This window comes from Acomys russatus, chromosome 21 (assembly GCF_903995435.1).
Source record: "Acomys russatus chromosome 21, mAcoRus1.1, whole genome shotgun sequence".
Lineage (NCBI taxonomy): Eukaryota > Metazoa > Chordata > Mammalia > Rodentia > Muridae > Acomys > Acomys russatus.
The window spans coordinates 50,793,670-50,819,460 of NC_067157.1; the positions used below are offsets into that span (position 1 = coordinate 50,793,670).

General features: G+C 44.2%; 1 protein-coding gene across 1 annotated transcript in view; it reads right to left on the reverse strand.

The window, feature by feature from the left end:
• Positions 1-11,911, reverse strand: part of Tmem242 (transmembrane protein 242) — a 29,543-nt gene extending 17,632 nt beyond the window's left edge. The window contains exons 1-3 of the mRNA XM_051164666.1: positions 11,758-11,911; positions 11,169-11,269; positions 4,651-4,788 (exon numbers count right to left, since the gene is read on the reverse strand). Coding sequence (XP_051020623.1) covers positions 4,651-4,788; positions 11,169-11,269; positions 11,758-11,842 — 324 coding nt within the window. The 5' untranslated portion in view covers positions 11,843-11,911. The remainder of the gene's footprint in view (positions 1-4,650; positions 4,789-11,168; positions 11,270-11,757) is intronic.
• Between the last annotated feature and the right edge of the window lie 13,880 nt (positions 11,912-25,791).

A 25,791-nucleotide genomic window follows, 5' to 3' on the forward strand; every position in this document is an offset into this window, starting at 1 on the left:
TCTAGCTACGAAGAAGCTAAACCTCTTCAGAAATCCTTCATCCACGAATTAATACCTAGCAAGTAATAAAAGGGCACTAGTGACAAAGTTACCCAGTCACTCACTGCATGAGTAACATGCCATTAACTAAAGAGAATTTTGCTTTCTTCCATAAACAGGAAACCACTGCTTAATATCACATTTCTCTCAACTGTTTGCTAAGCCACCAGCCTGGTGACATCTAATCCCACTGTCCCACTGTATACTCACCTAGGCTGAAAGGCTTTCTCCTGGAATCATATGTACAGCAACCCTCCCCTCCCACCCCCCCCCCGCAGTAAAGATGCAGAGATGAAATACTGCTTCAACCATACTCAAATGATAAACTACCACAACTCAACCATAATTCATAATGATCAGTGAATTCGCATAGACCAATCAAGCTGGATGTGCTGGCTCAGTACCGGCCAAGGTGTTGCAGTGGATGCATGCTGAACCTGGACCGGTTTCTAAAGGCCTCACCTTAGCCTTGAGCAAGGCTAATACCAAAGCTTCCAGCAGCTGTCCTTTTGTGAATCTCTGCTTCAGTGCCACACTACTATATATAATACAAATGTACTTTTTCACTTGACATATTCTATGTGTTCACCGTGCAGTGAAATTTCATAGTAACTATGGGTAAACACTGAAGTTTTGGTTTGAGCAATTTAAACATGTTGCCTCTCAGGCCAGCAGGGGTAGCTGTGAAACAGCAAACGTAAGCTCTTCAGGCACACTGCTCAGTCAGCCACACGATGGCAGACAAGAGCAACTGGATTTAGAGCAGAGCACAACTCAGGGTACTTCCTGGGACTATGTGAAGTTGATTGTGGGACTGGCCACCTTGCCGACATACTGGGTGCAGGGCACGGGCCAGTCTGCTCATCTACTGAGCCCACCACCTTGAGCTATAGAAAAACAGCATTTTTCAAATGAGGCCAGACACAGAGATCCAAGTTCACTACCAGTCTCGGGTCAGCCTCCGGCTTTCAAACTGTCAGCGCAGGGATCCGCTCACACTGTCTTCTAGGAGCCTGGGGCAGGGTTGTGCCCTTTGCTAGGGGAGCCTTGTGTCTGCACAGAGGCAGCTCGGGGTAGCCCCACAGATGAGTTCTGGAGGAGTAAATCCTTAGGTTAGCAAGCACTCCCGCCCCTGGAGAGGTGTCAGAGGGTTTAGTCTTCTGAGGGCATCTTTGCGGAACAGATGGCCCGCAGGCCCGCAGGCCTCTGAGGTGGGCGGGCGGGTGTTTGCGTTCTCTTTCTAGTAGGATTGTTAAGATGCAATGTCAAAGAGTCCAATATTCTCACATTCAGTAACGCTAACTAGAAAATATTTTTTTCTCCCTCAAATATTTTACTTAGGTAATAATCCTCTTATTGGTGTCATAAAACAAAGTCGTTCATGTTCTAGAAACTAAAATAGCACAGTCTGGCCCATAAAGCCAAGTCCTCAGGAGTATAATAACCTACTTTTATTGGTTTATGAAAATTTAGATTAATTTCTTATTATGACTCGTATTTTTTCCCTCTTATTGAAAAGACCTTTTCCTCACATAATATATCCTGATTACGATTTCCTTCCCACTGCACCTCCCAGTTCCTTCCCACTGTCCTTTCTGTCTAGGAGCTTGGAGCAGGGCTCTGTGTCAGCACAGACTCAGCTCTGGGCAGCTCCACTGTCTCTCATTAGAAAACAAACAGGATTCTAAGGGATAGTCATAAAGTAAAACATGATAAGCTAAAACAAAACTATTACATCTAAGTCGGACAAAACAGAAGAAAAAGAGCCTAAGAGAGCACACAGGAAACAGAGACCCACTCAACTGCACTCAGGTGTCTCATAAAAACAGTAAACTGGAAGCTATAATCTATGTGCAAAGTACTAGTAGGGTAAAAAGAGATAAGAAAAAACATACAAGAAATAAAAATTTTAAAAATTATGTATGTATGTATGTATGCATGTATGTATGTATGAATGTGCGTGTATGTCTATATGGAAAAGCCCTGACATGACACTGTGAGATAAAGAACTTTCATGGATGCTGTGGAGTTTGTTTTCTGTCGGCCATCTGTTGCTAGGCATACAGTCTACCCTTAAGAGTAGTTTGTTTCCTGGTAAGACTCCTTTGGAGGAAAGTAAAATTTCCTTTGCAAGTATTATCGGCTGGAGACAGTTTGAGGGTTGGGGATGGGGGTGTGTGCCCACTTCCTTCAGTTCTAGGGCCCCACCGGCTGCAGAGCTGTGCAGGTCCTGTGCATGCTGCTGCAGTTTTTGTGTGGATCACAGTTTTAGAGGGCCTTGTTTCCTTGGTGTGCTCCATGCCTCTGGCTCTTACTGCCTCCTTTCTTTCCACTGAGTTCCTGAGCTCTGGGGTGGGAGTGGGGGGGGCGTGCGGGGGCGTGATCTGATGGAGACATCCCATTTAGGGCTGAGTGTTCCTCAGTCTCTATTTCTGCATAATGTCTGATTGTGGGTTTCTATCTGATGCAGAAGGAAGCTTCTCTGATGCTGGCTGAACAAGGCACTGACCTGTGAGTACAGCAGAGTGTCATATTATTGCTACATTGTTTTGATTTTAGTATTTGGTTTTACTCTAGGTCCCTGGGGCACTCAGTCTCAGGTTCTTGTCACTCTAGCAGTACCAAGTATGAGTTCCGTCTCATGGAGAGGGCCTGACGGAAAATCAGACATGAGCTGGTCACTCACACAAGCTTTGTGCCACCACTGCTCTAGCATGTTTTGCAGGCAGATTTGCATTGTAGATCAAAGGGTTTGTGGCTGACTTGATGTTTACATTTCTCTGTTGGTAGCATGTGGAGTATTTTTCTGTACCAAAGATGCTGGAACATAGGGATGAAGGCTCTGTGCAGGAACCAGCTCTATTTCTCCATGTTCGGTGAGTTAGGCAGATGTTGTCCTCAGCAGTGGGGCCTTACCTATCATGACCCTTCTGATCACAGAGTACTGCTGATGACCTACAGCACTAAGTACGGGGGACACAGGCTGTCAGCATCCAGTAGCTAATGCAGAAAGTGCCAATGGCAGAAGTGTGCCCAAACAGACCTCAGCCAGTCAGAGCAGTCTCCTGAGCTCCTAGGCGGCTGTGCTTTATTTTTGGTACAAATAATAAAATAAAACCTTACATATAGGTTGGGTGCATTTGGGTGGTACGAGTATAAACATCTGTGTAGTTTTTAAAAAAGGAATACTAACACTATAGTATTATTTCTAAGAAAGTAAATATTTATCCATAGCTTATTAATTTGTTCACATATTTCTGTCAACATTCTTTCTTACAGTTATCAGATAACTGCTACTCATCTTTTGTTCACGTGCCCCTATATCCTAAGCATTTTCCTGCTTCAGACGATTGCTTACGGTGTCTCCTCTTCTGTGAGGAGAAAAAGGCCAGTCTTGTAAGACTGACATCGATCTAGGAAAGCTTGGGGAGCCACCAAAAACCATGTGGATCGGGCCAATCAAATCCAGCTCTCCCTCCCCTCTCCCCTACCTATTTCCCATCTTAGCTACCGGAAGTAAAACTGGAAAACCTAGCTCCTAAATATTCAGAGCTGAGTCCCAAGCTCGGCTCGCTGACAGAAAGCTCTGTGAGCTCAGGCAAGCGACTTAGGCTCACCAGCTCCCCATATTAGCATCCTCTGGTCGGCCATGTCTAAATGTCTGGAGAAATGGGCAAATAGCAACAGTCATCAACAGCCCTCCAGTCACAGGTCTTCTGACTTTTCTGAGGAGTCCCCAGTCTGCTGTGAGAAATGCTGAGCAGGCAACAGTGACAGTGGGGTAAAGAGCAGAGGTGAGAAGGGAGGCACGTCATGCTTTCAGTGAGTACACTTACGTGCTTTCCTTTCTGAGAGGTGCCTCGGTCAGGTTGGTCATGGTGTCTCTTCACAGCAATCAAACAGTGACTAGGACAATGTGCTTAACAGACGGCTCAAGCTCACAAGTCCCACACGGAGCCCCTGATTTCACCTGACACCTGCTCCTGTCCTCATCCATCTTCCAGGTGCTCAGTCCAGTGCCTGGAGACAAGCCTGGACTTCACACTCCCTCGCCCACAAGAACCCCATGCTGACTTTGCTTATGAGAAAGCTCTTTTCATCCATGCCACCGATGCCGCCTCTGCAAAGCACTGTCTACTCCCGGCCAGTGCAGCCTGCTCCACACTGCTTCTCAATGATTATTAAAAGTGCATAATTTTTAGTTCAGGGAATCCATTTCATATACACACAGGTGCTTAGAACTTTTCTCTGAAACATGTATACAACACCCTAATAATTTAAGTAATTAATTAAAATGCTTTATTTAAAAGTATGTTTATGTATATGGATGTCAAACAATATAGAAAGTAGTTCCAAATCAATAATTTTATTAAAAAATACCAATTTATACAGAATGAGCATTAGCTCTGAATCAGTCACTGATTATATTTGAACAGCTTACATTTACACGTTACGAGTGATGAGAAGCTGCCTACACACTGGGAAGAATTCGGGCATATTCTGTGTCATGACTTCAGAAGACAGAGGCCAAATTATACACAACCCTGAAGACAGGGACTTGAGACAACACAACGTCACAGCCAGGTGTCAACCACAAGGCTAGGTACTTACACTGTGAACTCCTAAAGCTTTCCAGACGGCAAAGCTGATCACACCGACCCCACACCAGGCATAAAGAGAACCCCAGCCCAGGGCTCGCAGGGCAAGGGAAGAGCCACTCTCTGGCAAGGCGGCCGTGGCCATGGTGCCCTGGAACGAACACAGAAAGCATGGTGGGTAAAATACTCCGTACTCCATGTGTAACCAAGCTGGCCTTGACAGGCCGACCCGACCCAAAGTCACACAGTAGCTTTGCCACCTCTGTGAGTGCGTGAGCCCTCTGACTGATGAGTATGTGGGCTCTGTGGTTGTTTTCCTTCCAGAAAAACCTAAAGCATACCATCAAGATTCACGAGCATTTTCATTAAAACAGCATTTGAGGAACTAGCTAATCAGGGGTAATGGGTTTAAAACATTCTGTCTTCCACCTGGAAAGATTATTTCAGTTTACTAAAGTTCTTCTCTTTTTTAGAGCAACTGTCTGTATACTGCTTAATAAGCTTCTCGGTGCAGGCCTTTCCTGTGCCCGTGTGCTGTGTGACCACAGGCGCTGTGCCTGGGCCGCAGCATCTGTCTGCTAGCCTGCAGGACCACGGGCCATCAAGACCAGATGCTGGGTACTCAGTGTTGCTGACCGACACTTCTGGTAAATATCTAACCAGACTGACAGCATCTTTCTTTAGCTGCTTCCTATTGTAAGCACATCTATTCTAGGTTTTGACTCCTGTCCCACATGGCCACGGTTTCTGCAGCCTCCACTAGCATCCTGACTTTATCTGGCCTCAATCCCCATTCAGAAGCAGGATCATCAACCAATATTGTTTTGTTAGGATCAGCTCGTATGCTCTGGTATCAATTTTATTTTAGAAGCAGATGAAGTAGCCATTTCCCTCTGTAAAGAACAGACATTTTTTGTGCGCGCACTCACTCTTCAAAGTCTACACAAACCCACTTTTGTTTTGCCAAATCAAATAAAAAAGATAATCATGTGAAAATAACTCGAGATATTCACAACAGAATCTCAGATAAGAACAGATGCATGTGTGTGCTATCAGGCATTTAACTTGTGAGGTGAGCACAGTGCTGGCTCCAAATTTCTAAACATGAACTTTAGAAGCTCGATGGTCAAGATTGACCTCTCTAAAAAAAAAAAAAAAATTGACCTCTCTGTGAGTTTTTAAAAGTCTAATGACATGTTTTTTCTTCTGGGAGAAAATATCAAATGATTTTCATACACTCTGTTCAAAATAATATTGGCTGACGTTTTGCAGAAAAGACTTAACTTGCCAAAAATAATGTTGTTTTATAAGACATTAGATATAGCCATACACACAAGTCGTGTGTGTGCACATGTGCATGGGTGTACATACACGTTTTAAAAGCGACATTTCCCTTCATTGAACCCCCCCCCTTTTAAATTAAAATTAAGGCTTCCATATTTGGAAGTTGAACTGAACAAATTACACTGTACTTATTTTATTCAGTATTTCCAAAATCAACAGGTAGTGAACTTTCTATTCTGTGTTTGTAATACTTGAGGACATGGATAGTCCTCCTGGTATTCACCAGAGCCTGAGAAAGTGGGTAACAAGAACTGACCTCTCATCCACCTAAGTAGGAAGCACCAATAGCAAACTGTCATGTCAAAGGTCAAATGTGTAGTTTCACATCCTTAACTTTTTTCAGTGTAATCCTAGGATTCATTTTCCATAAACATCAAATGGGATTTTAGGGAGAATTCAATCTGGGGGTGGAGAGATGGCTCTGTGCATAAAGCACTGCAGCACAAGCATGAGGCTAAGCTTGGATCTGCAGCCCTCACAGAAAAAGCCAGGCACAGCACCATGGGCCTGACACAATGACGACATGGAGGATGGGTCAGGGAGGTCCGTGGGGCTTGCTGGCCACCAGTCTGTCCAAATCTGTGAGCTCCAGGATTGGAGAAAGACCATGTCTCAGAAAATAAAGTAGAGATTGAGGAGGCCAGCCAGTGTCAGCATCTGGACCCTACACATAATGCCCCAGCCAGGTACACACAAGAGGATTCAGAGAGAGAGAGAGAGAATATTCAATCTAGTCATTTCCCCTACATACCAAGCTGACCAATATTTCTATATAGTTGTATTACCAAAGTAACTTTTGTAATATATATTCTATACTTATACACGTATTATATACTTATATATTATATACATATTATATATATTTATATTTATAATTTAAAATGTTTTTTTACTTATTAGAAGTTAAAGCTGTGTCAGAAAGATGTGCGGTAACCTGCCCTTTTTGTTCTACTTGTCCACTCACAAAAGGGTTTTAGAATAACTCAGTTATGTGAAGTTCTGCCATGCCATCATACTAAGGTAAGCAGGGCACTGACTTGTCTTAGTAATTAAGCTTTGTGTATATATACACATCAATTCTGCATTTCAAGTACCCTAACCAAAGACACACATAGCATGCATATTCTGTTCACACGTCACTTCATTTGTCTCATAGCCATGTTATAAAGCCAGTGTGTAAACAGTACCAGATTTTTTAAAAAAAATCTTGGACGGATGGAGATATAGCTTGGGGTTAGCATGGTTGCTTTGCATAATGCCTGCCTCACATACCAGGTCTAGATTCTAATCCTAGCTCTTATAAAACACAGAGACACACCTGTGTCTGTCCCAGGCCCCCTCTGGATCTCATTGCAGTGTGTGTGTGCAGACCAAAGAAACTCGAGGGAATACTGTTTTTGACTTCAGTTTGCAATCTGCATTTCCCCCTTTCTCTTTATTCAAGGGATTACAAAGAAAAGTATATGTTCATTCAGTACTTTTCAGCTTTCAGCTTCAAGCATAAGACTCAGCAATTACAGAATTCAGCACTAAGGAATGACTGTCCCCTGAAGTAGAAAAAGCATAGGCGGTTCTCAGATGAAAGGTTGGTCGTTTGAAAGTCCTTTTGGATTGCAGTTTGAGCCTGTTCTCAGGCTAGAAGCACAGCTTATTTAAATAAAAGTACTGCTAGAAGTGACATCATTTATGGCGCAGGGGTGGGGTCGGGGGTGGGGTGCCATGTTGGACAGACAGCCTAATCTACATGTGCCTTTGTGTCCCTGTTTGGTGCCTTTGTGGGCTGTGTATGTGACATGAGTGAGGCCTTTGGAAGGGTAGCTAACAACGGCAGCCTTCAGCTGTCTGGGTTTAGTATGGGGGATGTGAGAGGTCCTCCAGGTGATGATGGAAGCACACTGCCTAAGCAGCTTTTTGAACGGGTGCTCAGTTAACTGCATGCTCTCAGGTGAGATCTGGTAAGGGGGGGATGTGCTAATTTCAACATTTCCCCATGTGGGGCAAACTTAGTAACATTTTAGCCACCTGCATGGTGGTTCTCAAGTTCCCTGACACATGGGTCCCAAAGATGTTCAATTATGTGGGGCTTATCAATGTTTAATGTAATAGAAATTAAAACTAAGAAATTTACACTTTATTCATTTAAAAATACCAAATCCACTACATTTTGTTGTAAACTCACTTTTATATTAAGATAACTTATCTTTCCAAGCCAAAAAAATATAGAGGATGGATGTTTTATGCTTTTGTTAATCTCTTAAATGTACAGCCTAAAAGGTGGCTTTTCATAGCTGTAGTCAATCTGCTGTAAATATTTTCTATATTTTTCATTGACAGCTGAAGTGTAGGAATAAGAACTCTTGTCTCACACCAATATATGCTTTAAAAAAAGAAGTATTTTTTATTAGCTTTTCTTCTTCGTATTAGCACCAAACAAAAAAAGCCCTCTAAAGGTTGATTGCCACACAGAGTCCTAGTAATGAAAATTTCTGCCATGTGTAACATTCAAATTCACCCATCAGCTTTGCCCTTTGAATGGACACTATTCCGTGAAGTAACTATTCAGAAATGGTTTACTAAATTATACAGCTCTCGATCTCATGTGTTAAACAGTATTTTAAAAACACCGCTGAAATCATAACAGCAAAGCTGTTAAGAATTGAGATGCTGTCATGTTCATGATGGTAGTCATGAGTCTTAACTGTTCTCCCTTCAAAGCATACTATCCCTGGCAACAACGGTTGACAACTGCTTTCCTCAAGAGCCATCTCACTTTGTGTTTTTTTTTTTAAACATTTTTTGTGCCAGGCATCATTTTAGAAAGATTTTATTTTCATTTTTAAAACCAGATTTATTTATATGCATACAGTTCTTTACCTGCATGCCAGAAGAGGGCATCAGATCACATTATAGGTGGTTGTGAGCTGGGAATTGAACTTGGGACCTCTGGAGGAGCAGTCAGTGCTCTTAACCTGTGAGCCCTCTCCCCAGGTCTCACTCTGTGTTTTTAAGGAACTGTCTGCTAAATGCCGCACTTGTGAGAGACTGACAGTCCTATGAGTTGTTCCTTCACAAAGAAGACGCTCCATGGGAAAAACACGCTGCTTCAGCTGGTAGGGTGGTTGCTTTTTCTGGAGAAAAATCTTACCTCACTCTCAAGCAGAGGCGCTACACGCACACTTCCCACCTTTTCATATGAAGTTTAAAAAACAGGCATACCCAAGTATCATTATTGAGTAAAGTTAATACTGCTTTACACAATGGCATTTACCTAATACTGTTTCCTTTTAATTTTTTTTTTAAACTACTGGCACATTACAATGAAGTACACTAAGACTGTAAGGATGGTTTTATGCCACAGCTGCCATGATTATGCCAAGGTATTTAGCAGTTTTACCATCCATTGCTCTGTACAGTCAGTGCATGTCTCTGAACGTGAATAGGGAAATAGTTGTCCTAAAGACCATCAAGATTCTGTGGACCACAGTTTATAACTGTCTTAGACCATAAATGGTATATGCTATGATCCTGTCCCAGAATAAAACAAAGCATCCTATATTGTCAATATATGGAAACAGGATAATCCCTTGCTCTCATCAGATTCTTAAACAGACCCCCGACCCAGGGTTAATAAAAATTACACCTGTGGCTTGGATATCAAACCAAACTTGACTGTTAAAGCACCGATATTGGTTAGTTTTTGTTGTTGTTGTTTTTGTTTTGAGATAGGGTTTCTCTGTGTAGCCTTGGCTGTCCTGTACTCACTTTGTAGACCAGGCTGGCCTCGAACTCACAGTGATCCACCTGCCTCTGCCTCCTGAGTGCTGGAATTAAAGGCATGCGCCACCACGTCCGGCTTGGTTAGGTCTTAATGACATCTGCCACAAATTAAATTTCTTCTCTAAAGATACTGCATAATATAGGGAGAAAATGGCCCACAAGAGCCACAGAAGTGACCTTAGTAGCTCCATAGGTCTTTAGGGTATTGTGAGAAAATTGAAAAGCATTTTAGATATAGTCTCTTGCCATTAAGTATGATTATTACAGATAAGTGGAAAGAAAATTCAATTGGTTTATGATTTCCCACATAATATTCTTCCACAGCACACATCAAACTAATTAGTTATTTGTGTGAATATCTAATTGTGTCTCCACAACAGACATTTAAGTTCCTGAGGGACAGGCACGCTGTTTGTTTTTGTACTCCTTTCACCTTACTCATAGCGAGCCTGAAACATACGAGATCCTCAGTAAACATTTGCTGAAGTGATGAAGAATAAATCAGCTGTAAGGATGGGAGGGGAAGAGATCGAACACTATAAGCAACTATAAATAAACATCAAGAAAATTCCCCACCAACCAGGGAAAGTAGGTACATGACGTCAGACAGCAAATGTATAAGCTTGCCAACAGAATAAAGGTCTTCTATCTTGAGTGGGTTATAGTCAGTCATCTAGTGTTTTCTGAATACCTATTATGTGGCAGACACTGAGACTGAAGGTCTGGCCTCTGCAGCGAAATAATAATAATAATAATAATAATAATAATAATAATAATAATAATAATAATAACCTCTGCAGCAAAATAATAATAATAATAACAACAACAACAATAAATAATACTAATATAGTAATTCACTAATTCTAAAGAATGTTAACATTTTAATGTCTATGAACTAGACAGCACCAACAGTTTAAGCGACATTGTTTTTCTTTCTAAGCAGGGTCTCTAGTTATAATAAATTACTTATTCATGTGGTAGGGAAAGCAATAATAAACGAGTTTCTAAAGTTTTGTTTTGTTAATTTTAAGAAAGCACGGGGGGGGGGGCTGGAGAGATGGCTCAGAGGCTAAGAGCACAGTCTGCTCTTCCAAAGGTCTCGAGTTCAGTTCCCAGCAACCAAATAGTGACTCACAAGCACCTGTGATGAGATCTGGTACGTTCTTGTGGTGGGCAGGCACACATGTGGGCAGAATACTGTTAAAAAAAATAAAGAAAGAAAGAAAAGAAAAAAAGAAAGCACATGAAAAAGATCAAGACTGACAACTAGTATACTTAAATCCATGAGGTTTTCTGGGTATATTTTTTAAAACAATGGGAAAGGTTACTATTTTTTTTCCTATGCAAAAAGCTGTCCTTGTTAAAAACAAAACAGTAGCAATGGTATGGATGGATTTCAGAGTCACAAACCTTATTAAACCATTCAGGGCTTTTCTTTTTAGCTAATGACAATGTCGTAACAAATCCGGCTAGCATTCCTGCTGCTGCTGCAGAACCAAGGAAAATTCCACCTGCCAAGAAATGGGAAAAGGGATTAAAACTAAAGTTTAAATAAAAAGATGCGCACAAGTCAGTCTTAGATACTTTTAAGATTACACTCAAAAATTGAAATATCATGGCTACGCGGCTCTTGGGAAATGGGACTGAGAAACCTGCATGACCTCACGACCCTCTGGTTTTGGAGACACGTCAGAGCACGGTTCTCCTGGCTGAGTATGGGTGTGTTTTCCCTTCCCGCTGTCCTCTAGGACAGGAGCGAAGTTTTTCCACGGAAGAAGAGAGTGGCTATCAGAAAAGGGCAGGGCACGAGACAACGCTATAGAGAGGATGGGTAGATACTGCGTGAACTGGAGACTAGACGGCAGGATCTGCCTGCCCCTGCCAAGGAGACTTCACCGGTGAGTGAGTGACATACGGGCCCTACTGGCTGAGTTCGGAGCAAAGTCCAAGATATGGGATCTCAAAAAGTAATGGCCATTCCAGCGCAGAGCAACCATACCTTTAACCAGGAAAAGGCGATCGTCCGTCGACCCTCGAGCTTCTAATGCAGAAGGCTCCCCAGGGCCTGAACCTGTGCTCTCCATGTTTAAAGTCTCCTCTACCGTGTCCGTTACCAAAGACGCCCGAGTGGAAGCGCAAAGGAGAGAAAAGAAAGGTTCCGCAGCTGCCTCCCCTGTGCAACCTGAAAACGGGTCCGGATTACTTCTACCACTTGCTGCGAGAGAAACCTGAAAGGGGTTGCTCTCTGCGTCGCTAGCCCAGAGCCTACAAGACGTCCTCCCTGGGAGGATCTCTCGCTTTCTTGCAAGGTGATGATGATTTGTTGGACTTTAGTATTTTATCTACTTGAAAGAATACTCAGTTCTGACTCTAGGAGGCAGTGAGGGGTCGCAAATGGATCCGGGAGCCCAGTCTCAGCCTGTCTTGGATCCTGGCGCTCAACCTTGCCCTCTATCTAAGGATTGTGTCCGCGCTACCATGCCCCGATCTAAAAAGCAAGCCTCGATATTTTCCCCGTTTCTTTCTGAGAAATTTCAGGATTGTTGTTACTTCAGGATTAAGTGACGTGGCTAATCCTGCAGGAGAATCAGGCTACCAGCTCTGAAGTACAAGCCGTTCCTGAGGTGTGACCTGCCCGCCTGCAGTGGGCGCGCTGGCCCAGCTAACTGACTGGCTGACAGCAGCACACAGAGGTCTTCTCTCTCAGGCCTTGTTAATACTGGCTCCAAGGTGGCCCTGGGGTTGCTGGGTGACTTAGCAGCCTGCAGGCAGGCCTGGGAGGACTCTGGGAGTAAGAGGCCATTGAGAGAAGGAGGCTAGTGGGAAGTAGCAAACGGTTTCAGCTTCTCAAAGGGAGACAGGAGACACATGACAGCATCTTTTAAAATGAACGCATTTGCCGCTGTCCTTTTCTGATCACTCTAGGGCATAGGCTTCTTGAAGGTGGAGATGGGGATCTAGCCTCATTTTCAATTCTCCAGCTCTCGGCGTATTACCTGGTCATGTATAGTAAATGCGCCTCAGATGAGTGAGTCAATGAAAGCATTGGTTTTCGCAGCAGTTCAATGCGTCTATTAGCTCAGAGCTGCATTTAGGTCTTAAAGCACTTCTCATCTGCGTGGACTTGGTGTCATAGAGCCTCTCATTACCTCATTCCCCTCCATCGTTAAATATGGAAACAGTACTTTATAGGATTTCTGTGGAGACTGAATGAAGGGGTGTGTGTGTGTGTGTGTGTGTGTGTGTGTGTTGGAGTGAACATAGTGTCTGGTGCAGATAATACATGTTCTAATTGATTCTAAATGTTCACCATTGATTCTAGTAGTTTCTTTAGCATTAACCTATTACAAGTTACAGTTGCTCAATTTTTCCCCACAGAAAATTTTATCTCTGGAAGTCTAGGACAGCGTGAGAATTCTGATGCTTGGCTGAGTTGAGGACCACTGCTGTTTCTGTGCCGATAGGATCACATAGAGTGTGTTTGGCCTTTGGGTTCCCTAGAAGCCAAGTTCTAGCGTCTGGGGTGGCCCCTTAAAGTGGGCAAATGCTATGCTAACGTGTTCAATGACTTGAGTTACACTTTTCCTTTCCCGTCTTATATAATTGTGACCACGCCACTATGGTCCAAGTACTTCCTATATGCCCTTTCGAATCCCTGGGAGCCCATCAGGTGATAACTATTTAGAGCCAGCAGAACCTTTGAACTGTGGGGCCTAGTACGGAGCCCTTATGTCATTGAGAGGTGTGCCCAACAAATCCAGCTTTGACTTGAGTGGTTTGTTCTCAGCTTGCCCATAGGTGTGCACTGAGCTCATTTGCATGGGCGGGCCAGATTAGGTGTAATCTGATCGTGACAGGAGCTTCCAAAACTGTGTCTTTCTACGTCAGTTATCCCAGGTGTTTTGTTGTGGCTCTGGGAAGCTGTCTAACCAACTACAGCACTTCACTTCATGCCCCAAACGCTTGATTTCATCTAGTGCTCTCTAAACCCACAAAGACTAACCCACTCAAGTGCACACGGCTGTTGAGGGTCACAGCCTGGCCTTTCGAAGCAGGGTCTGCCTTGCTCAATGAACAGGTGCTCTTCACCTGGGCAGAATCACTGGCCTCACCTGGAAGGGCTTGGCACTCTCAGACTGCTGGGCCTATCCCAGAGCTTCTGAGCCAGTAACAGCCTAACAACTTGCGTGTCTACAAACGGAGAGCCTTTTAGGATCTCTTTCCTTGCTGTGTCCCACCTAGAGCACAGACAGTTTTGTTGTTGTTTTGGTTTTGGTTTTTTGAGGCAGGGTTTCTCTGTGTAGCCTTGGCTGCCCTAAACTCACTTTGTAGACCAGGCTGGCTTCGAACTCACAGCGATCCACCTGCCTCTGCCTCCCAAGTGGTGGGATTAAGGGTGTGTGCCACCACGCCCGGCTGCACAGCCATGAGGACTTGAAGGGAGACTATGTTTAAATATAAGAATTTGCAGAGTCCCGTGCTCCAGAGCCTGTCTCATTGTACGAGCTCCTTCAAACCCTATGTGGCCTCTGTCTGGTTTTGTAATGGCAGCGGTGCAGTGGCTGACTGTGTGATTGCTTTCCAGAGCCTCTGAAGCCTTTCCAGATCAAGGACAGGAATGCCTGGCTCTGTGACTGGGACTGCATTCCAAGCATCCCAGTGAGAACCCTGAAAGGAAACATTTCTTAAAGATAGTGGTGTACAAGGTCTTCTGTGTCCACAGCACTCACAGTCAGGAACTTCCTGTGCAAGCCGGTGTGGGTGGGCTGGCTTTATGAATCTTTGAAATTTATTTTGGTTTTCATTTGCTGTATATGTCAGCATATGCTATGTGTGTGTGTGTGTGCATGATGCCCGAGGAGGGTGTGGGACCCCTTGGAGCTGGAGTTACAGGTAGTTGTGAGACACCTCACATGGATGCTGGAGCCAAGCATGTTTCTGGAAGAGCAGCGAGGGCTCTCAACCCTGGAACCATTCCAGCCTGCTGCTTTAGGAATTTCAACATTCCACTTTGACTTGTCCCTGTGGGAAAACAAGAGGCAAGCTCCACATAGGCGATTTGCAAGCTGCAGAGCACTCTCCAGTCAGACAGCAGGCTTTCCCTCTCCATAGCAAGACAGCGTTTCCTTGAGGGGGATGCAGCGATGAGAGCAGCACAGGGTGTTTGGTGTTTCCCGCAAAGCTAGCACTAGTGCCATTTCAGTGGATGCAGGATTTCCTTTTAGAAACATGTAGTGAGATGTCCTGCAGGAGGAGGGTGCTGGGAAAGCCAGTCTGTCCAACACAGACATTGTTGCTATTTTGGTGTTTGATCGAGTCAGCAAAAAGACCACATTAGCAGTGAATCTGACCACATTCTTATTTCAAACTCTTTGGCCTCTGTAGATTCCATTTCAAATTTAGACAGCAAGAAGCCTATAGGCAGCATTGTTCCCAGGATTTTGGAAGCCTTCGCTCTAGCTGTTTTCATACACCAATGGGCTCCCCATATTCTCTCTCATCAACTTTTAAGATATATACTTGGAGTTTTAGTTATTCTGTGTTTAAAGTCTGAGGTGGAATTAGTTTTAAAATCCAGTAAGGCTCATGTATTGGCCACGTCAGTCTTACTGCTGTTTGACATGAAGTAGTTATTGCAACTCTAGGGCAGAGGGCTCTCAGTTATTGTCTAATTAAGGCCACAAATAGTGAAAGACCTGCTGGCTTTGAGTCACTAACAGAGTTTCCTGTGAGAGAAAGGGGAAATGAGCTTCCTATCTGTAAGTAAAACACCAAGCAATGTTAATGTATTTATATAACGTTGGAAAATATTATACAAAGGGATATGCATTAATTTAGAGAGAGGGAAAATAAAGAAGATGTGTACTTTAAAAACATACTGCCTTGTTTAAAAGACATGTTTTTTTTTTTTCCTATTTAAATAGGAATGTTCAGGATAGCTCATCAAACCGGATCCTGGTGACAACGTTCTTGGAAAGCAAGGAGGAGGGAGCATGAGGTCATGAGGAGAAAGCCCACGTGGTGCTGGCCGTCCCCCAGTCAGGCTTTTTGGATTCTTTCCAGTGTCTGTGCCAGCTCCCCAGGGCTGTGTCTCCCTTGCAGTGCGCTACGCCAATCAATTCAAGGCAATATCACCGGTAAGCACAGCCATGCTTCCCCTGAAGTGAGCTGAAGCTGGGGGCTCATTTCTCACTTCTAGGATCTTGTTACTTATCTTTCAGAATCCCATTCTGCTACTGCCCCAGGTTGACTAATATGTCCGTCTTCCTCACAGTAAATGGAAGTTGCCATTTCGGAGTCTTCCTTCCCCCACTCTCTCACCCACAGAGTTCGTCTTTCCGGGCTCTTTCTAAGAGCTCAGTTGAATTGTTCCTCTTAATGATCACCCCAGAACCCTCCTGACATAACTGTTATATTTCGTAACTCACTAGCTATTTTCCTGCAAAAGAGCAATACGTATTGCTTCCCTAAGCTGCCTTCCTTTCTCTTGTGAGGACTGGTATAGGATTATCTTCCAAGCAAGAGATCATCGCAGCTGGGCCATGGACTGTTTGCATTCCCTCACAGAAGGAGGGGTCAAGGAGCAGTCCCAGGATCCTCACCTGAGTATCCAGGCACCCCTCCCAACCAGTTGTAAATAATTCCGCCCTAATTACATGTGGTCCTGGGGGAGAGGATAGAAGATATAGATGGGGAAGGATGAGGGGAGGGGTTTCCATATGTGCAGCCCTGGGGAAGCCATCATCCTTACTGGGTACAAACCTTCCAGTGTGCTTATTGCAAGGTCATCTATGCATGTGCCATAGCCGCTTTCCCCCTATTTTGTTAGTAAGCGCTGTGATAAACTCATTGGTCCCCAGGGTAAGCTCTGGTGTGGTCACACACACACACACACACACACACACACAGACACATATTGAAAAAAATTACAATATCAACCACTTTATCATTAAATGGTTATTATGCATATTTTATTTATATTAATTATCATGTCCTAACATGATATAGTAAAGATCATAAACTACATAAGATACCTGGAATCTTAGCACTTAGGATGTAGAGACAGAAGGATCAGGAGTTCAAGGTCATCTTTGGCTACATAGTGATTTCAAAGCTAGCTTGAATTACATAAGACCTTGTGTCAAAACAAAACAAAGCAAAGCCAGCTTCGCTCTAGTGTGTGACAAAACAACCACACAAGCCAGTAAAATCTTTCTTGGCAAAATACTAATGTTACCATTGACGTCACTTTTTCTACTCTCAGCATGTGTTTACTGAGCATCTTGTATGGTGCTAGGTTCTGGGTTTACTCTGGTGAAGTGTGGAAACCCAGTGCGTTGCCTGTTGGACCTCGTAGAGCCAGGCTTTAACTTTCTAAGTAGTAGGATTTCCTTAGCACACCACTGCTTTTATTGTTGATATTTGCTTACAGAATATTAGGTGCTTCAACTCTGAGGCGAGGATGTGGAAACAGGAGATGGGGGTGGGGTGTATGTACCAAGCCTGGGCTGCATGGGCTCCGAATGCAGAAGGAGCAGGCAAAAGAGGCTGGTTCCTAGAAGTAGGTGTGACAATAGGGACCTGGGTTAAACACCTATCAGCAAATAGGCTTATCTTGGGGGGGAATAAAGCTTATGCTAGGTGTCATAGCAATAGAGGCTGTCAGCCAAAAGTGCTCTTGTGAGATGAAGTAGGATTTCTAAATAGATAACATAGTGTCATGGATGTCAGTGCAAGGGAGAGAGGAGCACCAAGCAGGAACACTAGTGTCCCATTCATTCATGGGTGTCAGGTCCCAACCCTAGGCAGAGCCGATGAGCTGGAGATGGTAACTGATAATTGCAAGACATAAACCACAAAGAGAGCTGGGTTCCAAAATCCAGTTATCAGTCTTAGAGAATGGGGACAGAGGCAAACAGATGCTGACACTGGGTCCAAGGCCCCAAGGGAAGCCACACAGGAAGTTCATGTTGACTGCGGTCAGGATGAAGGCTAGATCAGCCTTGTAGGAGTGGAGGCTTCAGGGGATGGGGAGACACCCAGGGACTGTAGGGAGTAAATCACTATCTCCCTTACCTCAACTGTATTCATTATCTATCTATCTATCTATCTATCTACACACACACACACACACACACACACACACACACACACAGACACACATGAAAGATTCCACAGTGTCCATACCAGAGTCTCAGCAGCAAATGTCGAGTTAAGGACCCGCTAATGTTTGCACAGATTCTAAGTGCCTTTGGAATTTAGAGAAAACACCTTTAAAATGTCTCTTCTCAAACTACTTGAATTTTTATTATTTGGGTGGGGGGCACATAATGTAGCCTTTGGATGGGTGGGATTTTGCTTGTTTGTTGTTTGTTTTGTAATTTTGGCTCACCCACTAGTCCTCTCTGCATGACCAGAGAAGTGTCTACAGTTACCTCCCACGGGGCTGTGTGCTCACAGTTTTGTAAAGCTTTACTGCATTTGCGTACCTTTGATTTACTCTTGATAGTGGAATGATACCCTCTGAGAATATGATGACACAGCCTGATAGAATATTTCAGACTACAGTAAATTACATGCCAGCTAGACACTGGTGTTTTATTTAGGTCAATTGTGCAGGGCCCAATGCCCTTTTTAAAACCTTTGAAGCATTTGATGGACTCATTGCTGAGTGCACTATAAATAAATGCAACCTTAAGTTCCAGACAGTGAAAATGATGTGCGAGGGGCTACCTCAGAGTCAGCTCCACGAACAGTGACTCTTTCAAGGTGACAGAAAAAAACCCAGACTGGTTGTTGGGAATCCAAGGTCAAATCCCTGAGCCTTGCCAGTGGCAGGGGTCAGCCTACCTCCATGTCTCTCGCTATGGGCTCTATTTTCTTCCTCTATAATTTGGCAGCAGGGGGTGGGGGTGGGGGAGGCGCGGGAGAATCACAAAGCTGACAACAGTCTCCAAATGTCTTTTTGGGCATTCCATTTCCTGAAGCTGTCAGGTGTTACCTGGAAACGCACACACTCAGCCACCTCCCCCTACACCTCAGAATATGTCATGATTAAATAACTTTGACAAACAAAACCTAATGGACTTCTTGCCCACGGTGTCTCTGGCATCTTCAGGAGGAGGTCACAGGAAGGCACAATTCTGTCATGTGACCATAAAATCCTTTGTTCAGGGACATCCCATGGCTTCATGTATCCTTGTGTGTGGTCCCAGAAAATATAAAACTAACTGGTGGCTAGAATTGTTTGAAGCCCTTGAACTTCATGATGGATGTCTCTCCTACTGAAAAGAGAGAGAGCTCACCGCCCACCCCCCATAGCTCCTTTCACATATAAAATTCAGCTATGTCTCCATTCTGCAATTTTTATGGGCCAAAAAAGGTAGTGAGAATAGCAAAGGCTAGATGTCATGAAGGAGCAAGAAACTGTCCTCCTAACTTAAGACAAAAATACTCTCTCTCATATCAGGTCATTGAGCCTTTAGTTTAGAGCTATTCAGATCCTGAGAGAAGAGGAAGTTTTATAAGGGGATACTCAGGCAAAATAATGTGCTTCATTCCAATCAATTAAGAAGAAAAATGCAGTCCCCAAAGCATGTTCTAAATAGTGGTGTTGAGAAGCCAAAATAGACTGACGCACAGTAGAATTAGATGCCCTATTTCAAGCCGTGCCGTGTGTTGAGCCTTATTTGGCTGCGTCTGCCAGAGTTGCAGGATTATGGTAGTGAGAATGACCTTGGATCCTGTAGCTGATCGTTTCAAATCTGGGCAATATTGTGCTTCGGTTCCTCTCATTCCCAATGTAGCCCCAGGGCCCATCATGCTTTGGGAGTACCTTCTACCTAGTACCTCTCCTGAATTCACTGGGTGTTGTGCTGTGATGGGAGCAAAGCACCATGGAGAGGTCCAACCACACCCTCAGCTTCTGAGAAAGACAACCAGAGGCAGCCCCAGTTACAGTGGTCTTTAAGTCTCCTGACCTGTGACACACTTGCCCTGGACAAAGCGAACTGATCCAAACCAGCAGCAGACCCAAAGTCGGTCACCTGTAACCCAGCAACCCCACCCAGGGGCAACTATGTGCTTTGGGGATCCATTCGATCTGTAATGTCTTAGCTATGCCTTTCTGTCCTGCAGGTCTGTCTGCTCGTCTCTCTCCTAGTGCTTCTGCAGGCATCCTGTGCTGGTTCCTGCTCAGATCTGCCTCCTCTCGCTTCCAAACTTGCTGTCAGTCTTCTCCAGGAATCCCTCTAACCCTCATGGAATCTTTGCTAGATTGGGGAGACAAGCCCTTCCTCATTTAAATTATTTGATGTGATTGCACCCTTGCATACCCACACCCAGAGTAGGTCCAGGGCAGCTAACATACTCACTCATGCCACCTGCTTCCACCTTCCCCCATCACACATCTTCTGGAAGCCAAGGTCTTCACAAGGCCATTCAATGGTTGGCACTCATTTCTCATATTACTTGTGGCTAGTTTGGATGCCTCTGCTCCACCCACCACCTACTGTATTTTTCGGACTATCAGACGCACCTGAGCATAAGACACACCCAGTTGTTTGAGCAGTACAACAAGAAAAACAGGAAAAATAGCAATTGGACCATAAAGCGCACCCTAACCGCCCCCCACCCGCCACTCTTTTTGGGGGAAAGTGCATCTTATGGTCTGAAAAATGCGGTAGTCCTTTGGGAATTCCACTCCCAGAGTCAGCTCTTCTAGGTCTTTATTTGGCACTGTGCACCCTGCTCGATCTATCTGGAGCACTGCACTAGGATGGACCATGTGATAGGTGGGTCTGGCAATACGGATGCACAGTGGAGTGCAGTCTGCACTTCATGCAATGGACCATCCTTTTCACCTTTGGTAGCAATGTTAATAAGGCTGCCTTTGAAGCTGGAAAGTCTCTCTCTCTCTCTCTCTCTCTCTCTCTCTCTCTCTCTCTCTCTCTCTCTCTCTCTCTCTCTCTCTCTCGGTCATGGTCATTTCAACATTTTTGTGGGCAACTGGCACATAACAAACTGCATTGAAACAAGAAGTAACCAAAAGGATTCAGGAGCACTTGACAGCAAGGAACGCAGAGTACTTCAAAGCAGTGTATTGGGCAGTTGTCTAATTATCTAGGGGACAATTGATTTGTATCTCATAGGACAAGGAAACTATTAAGTAAAGGGAAGAAAATACAGATGTGTATCTACTGGGAAACACACCCTTGAACTGGGAACTTTCTAAGCATGAGCTCAAATAAATAAATAAATAAATATACACTAATTTGGCTATATAAAAATCTGAAAAGCTCTCTCTGGCAGATAGAACTTGTGCCTTTAATCTTACTTCTCCTTTAGTTACTTCCCCTTTGTGTTTGGATTGTTCAGTTCTGGCTGCAGGATATAAGCCAGTGTCTGGTGCTGTCTTGTCGCTCTTCCTGGGTCACAGGTGTGATGGCTAACACTATAGCAGCTTTTCATTGCCTCTAATCTGGGAATCAGGAGATGCCAAGAGAGGGCAGGGCTGTGAGCCTTCGCATTGCCAACTGTGTGATCAGTCCTAGCTTGGCCTCTCCTTTAGATATAATTATGTGAGATAACAGGTCCCCTCCTTTCAAACAGTAAATTTGGGCTTTCTGCTGCTTGGCATCACATTCATTCCCCCCCCCCCCCCCCGCCATCCCAAATTTAAGGAAAATCACCACTACAAATAACAGAAAAAAGTGCTTGCAATGTACATCACAAAAGTTAATTTCCCTGTAAACACAAAAACTTCTATAAATATCAAGATATAGTCTCGCCTTAAAAGAGTAAAGAGTATGAATAAAAACATTAAAAAATCAACTCCAGGAATGATTTTGCTACTAGCAAATACTGCAGATGCTAGGAGAACTACACTAGCTGCCAGAAAGTGATCAGGTGAAATGTATTGGAAGTTTGTGCATGCCCTTCCCTTTCTGTTGGAACACAGTCCAAGAATGGAGTGTTGTGGGGAGAATTCTGAGTGCTCGTGAGAAAACTCCAAGAACAAGAATCCCGTGACGTCCGTTTCTTTAGGTGTGGCGGATAGCAGCGAGCTTAATTCAGATTATTCACCGCCACTGGCCATTGTTATTTGTTTATATGTCTCCATGGAAAAATATGTGTTTGCCACATGGGGTTTATCCTTGTGATTATATACAGCTTGAACTCAGGAGAACTTTACTCAGGTGACACTTCTTAATCCTCAGAGTATAAATTGTCTGATGCTCTGAATAAAGTTCGCTATTGCGTGAGACTTTATTCTGCTTCATTTTTGGACTCCACTCTTCCAGGTTCCACTGCGTTTAGAGCAGTAATCACCCTTTGGGAATCGGTATGGAGTAATGGTCGATGAGGTGTAAAGATTTGCTATACGGATGTCTGTAGAAGTGCTTTGGGTGTAGTGGGAGATATGGGCAATAAAAGGGCTTTGGTTAAACAGATTACATGAGTACCCAAAACATTCATTTACTGGTCTGCAGCTGAGATACACTTGTTGACACCCAACAGTGCTCATTATTCATTATTTCAAGAAGAGCATGCTGACAGACATCATCAGTTAAGATGAAATAACTGTTCTCATTATTAAGTGAGTTTATATATTTATGTATGTCATAAATAGCAAGAAGTAAATATGTTAAGATCATTCACATTACTCCTGGGCTTGGTCCCTATTTCCTGTTTATTACCAATATATAAACATGTGTTGCTTATGGGCTGGCAAGATGGTTCAGCAGGTAAAGCACTCAAAGCCGAGCCTGTCAAATTTAAGTTTAATCCCTGAGTTTGACATGGTGGAAGGAGAGAACCAACTCCCACATTTGTCCTCTGACACACACACATACACACACACACACACACACACACACACACACACACAAATCAATGTGATAACAAAAGATTTAAACATGTAGTTTTTTAAAAGCTATAATAACAGAACTTGGAAAAGGGAGGCAAGAGGAATATGATTTGGAGGCCAGTCTTGACTACATGGAAAGATCCAGGCCAGTTCTACACACATCGCAATCAACAACAAAATGTGTATTACTTTTGTGTTAGGGAAATCATCACTGTAAAAATAGTTCTTGACGAGCCCAGGGAATTTAATGGATTGTTTTAATGGCGCCAGGCTGAGATAAAGTGCAGTGTTTGATCCCCACTAAGGATATGAGACTCTGCAGGCTGCTGCTTCTGCACTGCGTGGCCCTGCTTGTTCTGGGTACCTGGGGCCAAGTCCTCCCATTCTTGGGGGGTCCTTCTACCTTCAAGGGACCCTGCATTTTTCTGTCATGATCTAGAGAAGGAATTTAAAAACGAACGCTGCAGGGATACTTTTCTTTTACTTCCAAGATTTGGGCTTGGGGCCATGAGACTATACACCTGACACTGGCCCCTTCCATTGGGCTCTCTGGACAGGTAATAAGTACTTTGTCTTGGGAGCAGAAGAGGCAGGTGAAGTTTCCCACAGCTAGCCTCTGCCAACCCCTGCCCCCGATGCTGAGTTACCGTCTTTCTAACTTACCGTTCTTTCCTATAGCATCAAACCAGGAACAAGGACTGCAGCTCAGTTCCTGGACGCCTCAATCTCGCTCCCACACAATACTGAAAAATGACTATTTCCCTTAAGGCAGTCATCAGCATGACCTTTCGAAAACCACATGTGCCAGCTGGAACTGCTCCAGGATTTCACTTTTTAACGAAAGAAGGCATTTTATTAAACTAAGAGCAGGATGGACAGGGCGAAGTAGGCTGCATGGGGGAAAATATTGAAACGTATTATAATTACATCTGTCACCCAGGGGCCCAGCAAAAAAGTGGAAAACCCCTCAGCTGGCTCAGCAGAAGTCTTTCTCATGAAGGGACTCTTTACAGTGACCTGGCAGGGCCCAGGGACCCCAGGAGAGTGAGGACAGAAACTCTTAACTGTAGGGGGATGTAAAAGACTGTGGCCTGAAGGAAAGTGGGTAGGGGTGGTGCTCAGTAGTGGCGCCAAGTTAGGTCCCCTGCCGGAGCTGGTTGGCATCACAGGAAGGATGGCATCACTCCCTGACGAGGAGCTAGAGCATAAAAGGAGCAAGGCAGGAAAATTCCTCTGCCTCAAGCCCTCTACCATCCCCCGCTGCTTCCCACTGGTCAAATTACAGGAATCAGCCCTCATGAGGGTTTGCAGGGGAAAGAAAAGCAGGGAAGGTAATGAAAAGACTGGATACAGCCCCTCACCCCAAGCTGACATTTGAAATACAGTGTTGCCATTGTTCCAATCTGTCTCCTCCAGGTTCAGCTATGTAAGGTTGTAATAACTCAGGATTTTCAAGAGATACAGAAAAAGCCCAGGAGAATCCCAGAGAAGCATACCGTTTGCTGAATATTTGTACCTCTCCAAATGCAGGCACTGAAGTCCTTACCTCCAGTATGGGAGCAAGTGCTTTGTGAGGCAATTAGTTAATGTGAGATCATGAGGGCGGGGCCCCCAGAAAGAGATCAGTGCCCTTGTGTGAAGAGACGCCAGAGAAATCTCACCCCCTTCACCATGCAGAGTCACACACACAAGAAGCTGGCCATTTGCCACCCAGAAATTGAGCTCTCACAAGAACCAAACTATGTTGGCATCCTTCTGTCCTCTTGAATCCTGACAAGTAAGTTTTTATTAAGCCAGTCTGCAATATTTTGTTAGGCAGCCCATGCTGAAGAAGACACACATATGCATACATTGAAGATGGTAGCAGATACCATTTATTGTGCACGGGCCTGAGGCCAGTCACAGTGTCTAGTCACAGTGTCCAGTTACAGCATCCAATCACAATGTCCAGTTACAGTATCCAGTCACAGTGGTCAGTCACAGTGGTCAATCAGTGGCCAGTTACAGTGTCCAATCACAGTGTCCAGTCACAGTGGCCAGTTACAGTGTCCAGTCACAGTGGACAGTTACAGTGTCCAGTCACAGTGGACAGCAATTAACTGCATGGTCTCTTTGAGTCCCAGCACCTGCCAAAGAGACACTGCTTTCCCCCTCTGACATAAGAGGACCCTGTTGACTAAGGTATGGCTCCTGCCTCCCCCAAGCCATGAAGCCAGCCAGGTGAAGGTGCAATTATTAGATAAAATGGTCTGGAAACAAGAGTCACAGGCAGATGAGGTAGATGATATTCCAGCATTAACTTCTTCTCTCTTGAGGAAGAAACAGTGGGATTGGCTGTGGTCCCAGGAACAGAGGAGCTGACTGTAGCTAACAGTCTGACAAATCCAGGGCATGTGGCTCTTTCTCTTCTCCCATGCTGCTCTTTCTGGAGCTGCATCTTCCTTGGCATTTCCTTGTTCTAAGTGACAAAATTCTGTGCAAGATGATGTTTGGAAGTATTGATGTGTGTGCACCGTGACATGGCTGCACTGAGGTCTTCACGAGCCTTCTTGTGGTGAGAACCCTTAAAGTGTACTCTCCTAAGAGTTTTCCGGTACGCATCACCACCATGCTCTAGCTCTGTTGTTTATTCTTCTTGGGTGAATATGATTTTCTTTCCCCTGACCAACATCTCCCGCAGTTATCTCTGCCCCGTCTACTTTCTGCATCTATGACCTCAACTTTCTCAGCTTCTGCATATGAGGTCATTCGAGATTTGTCCTTTGGATCTTGGTTTTTGAGACAGGGCCTCTTTACGTAACTTTGGCTAGCCTAGAACTCACTTGTAGACTGGAATTAAAGGTGCATGTCATCACGCCTGGCAGTATTTGTCTTTCTGTATCTCACTTGTTTTATATAATGTCATCCAAGGATACTCAAGTGTTGTGAAGAACAGAATTTCTGTCATTTTCAAGGCTTATTAGTGTCCTATTGTGCATATACACCACTTTTTAAAAATCCCATGTATCTTTCAGGCCCGTTTTGTGTGCTGGCGATTAGATAAAGAGCCACAGTGAACATGGGGGTTACAGATAGATGTCTTTTTAACATCTAGTCATCTCCTTTATGTACATATACTTAGCTGCAGGCTTTTGGGTTTCTGTGGTAGTTCTTGTTTTAATTTTT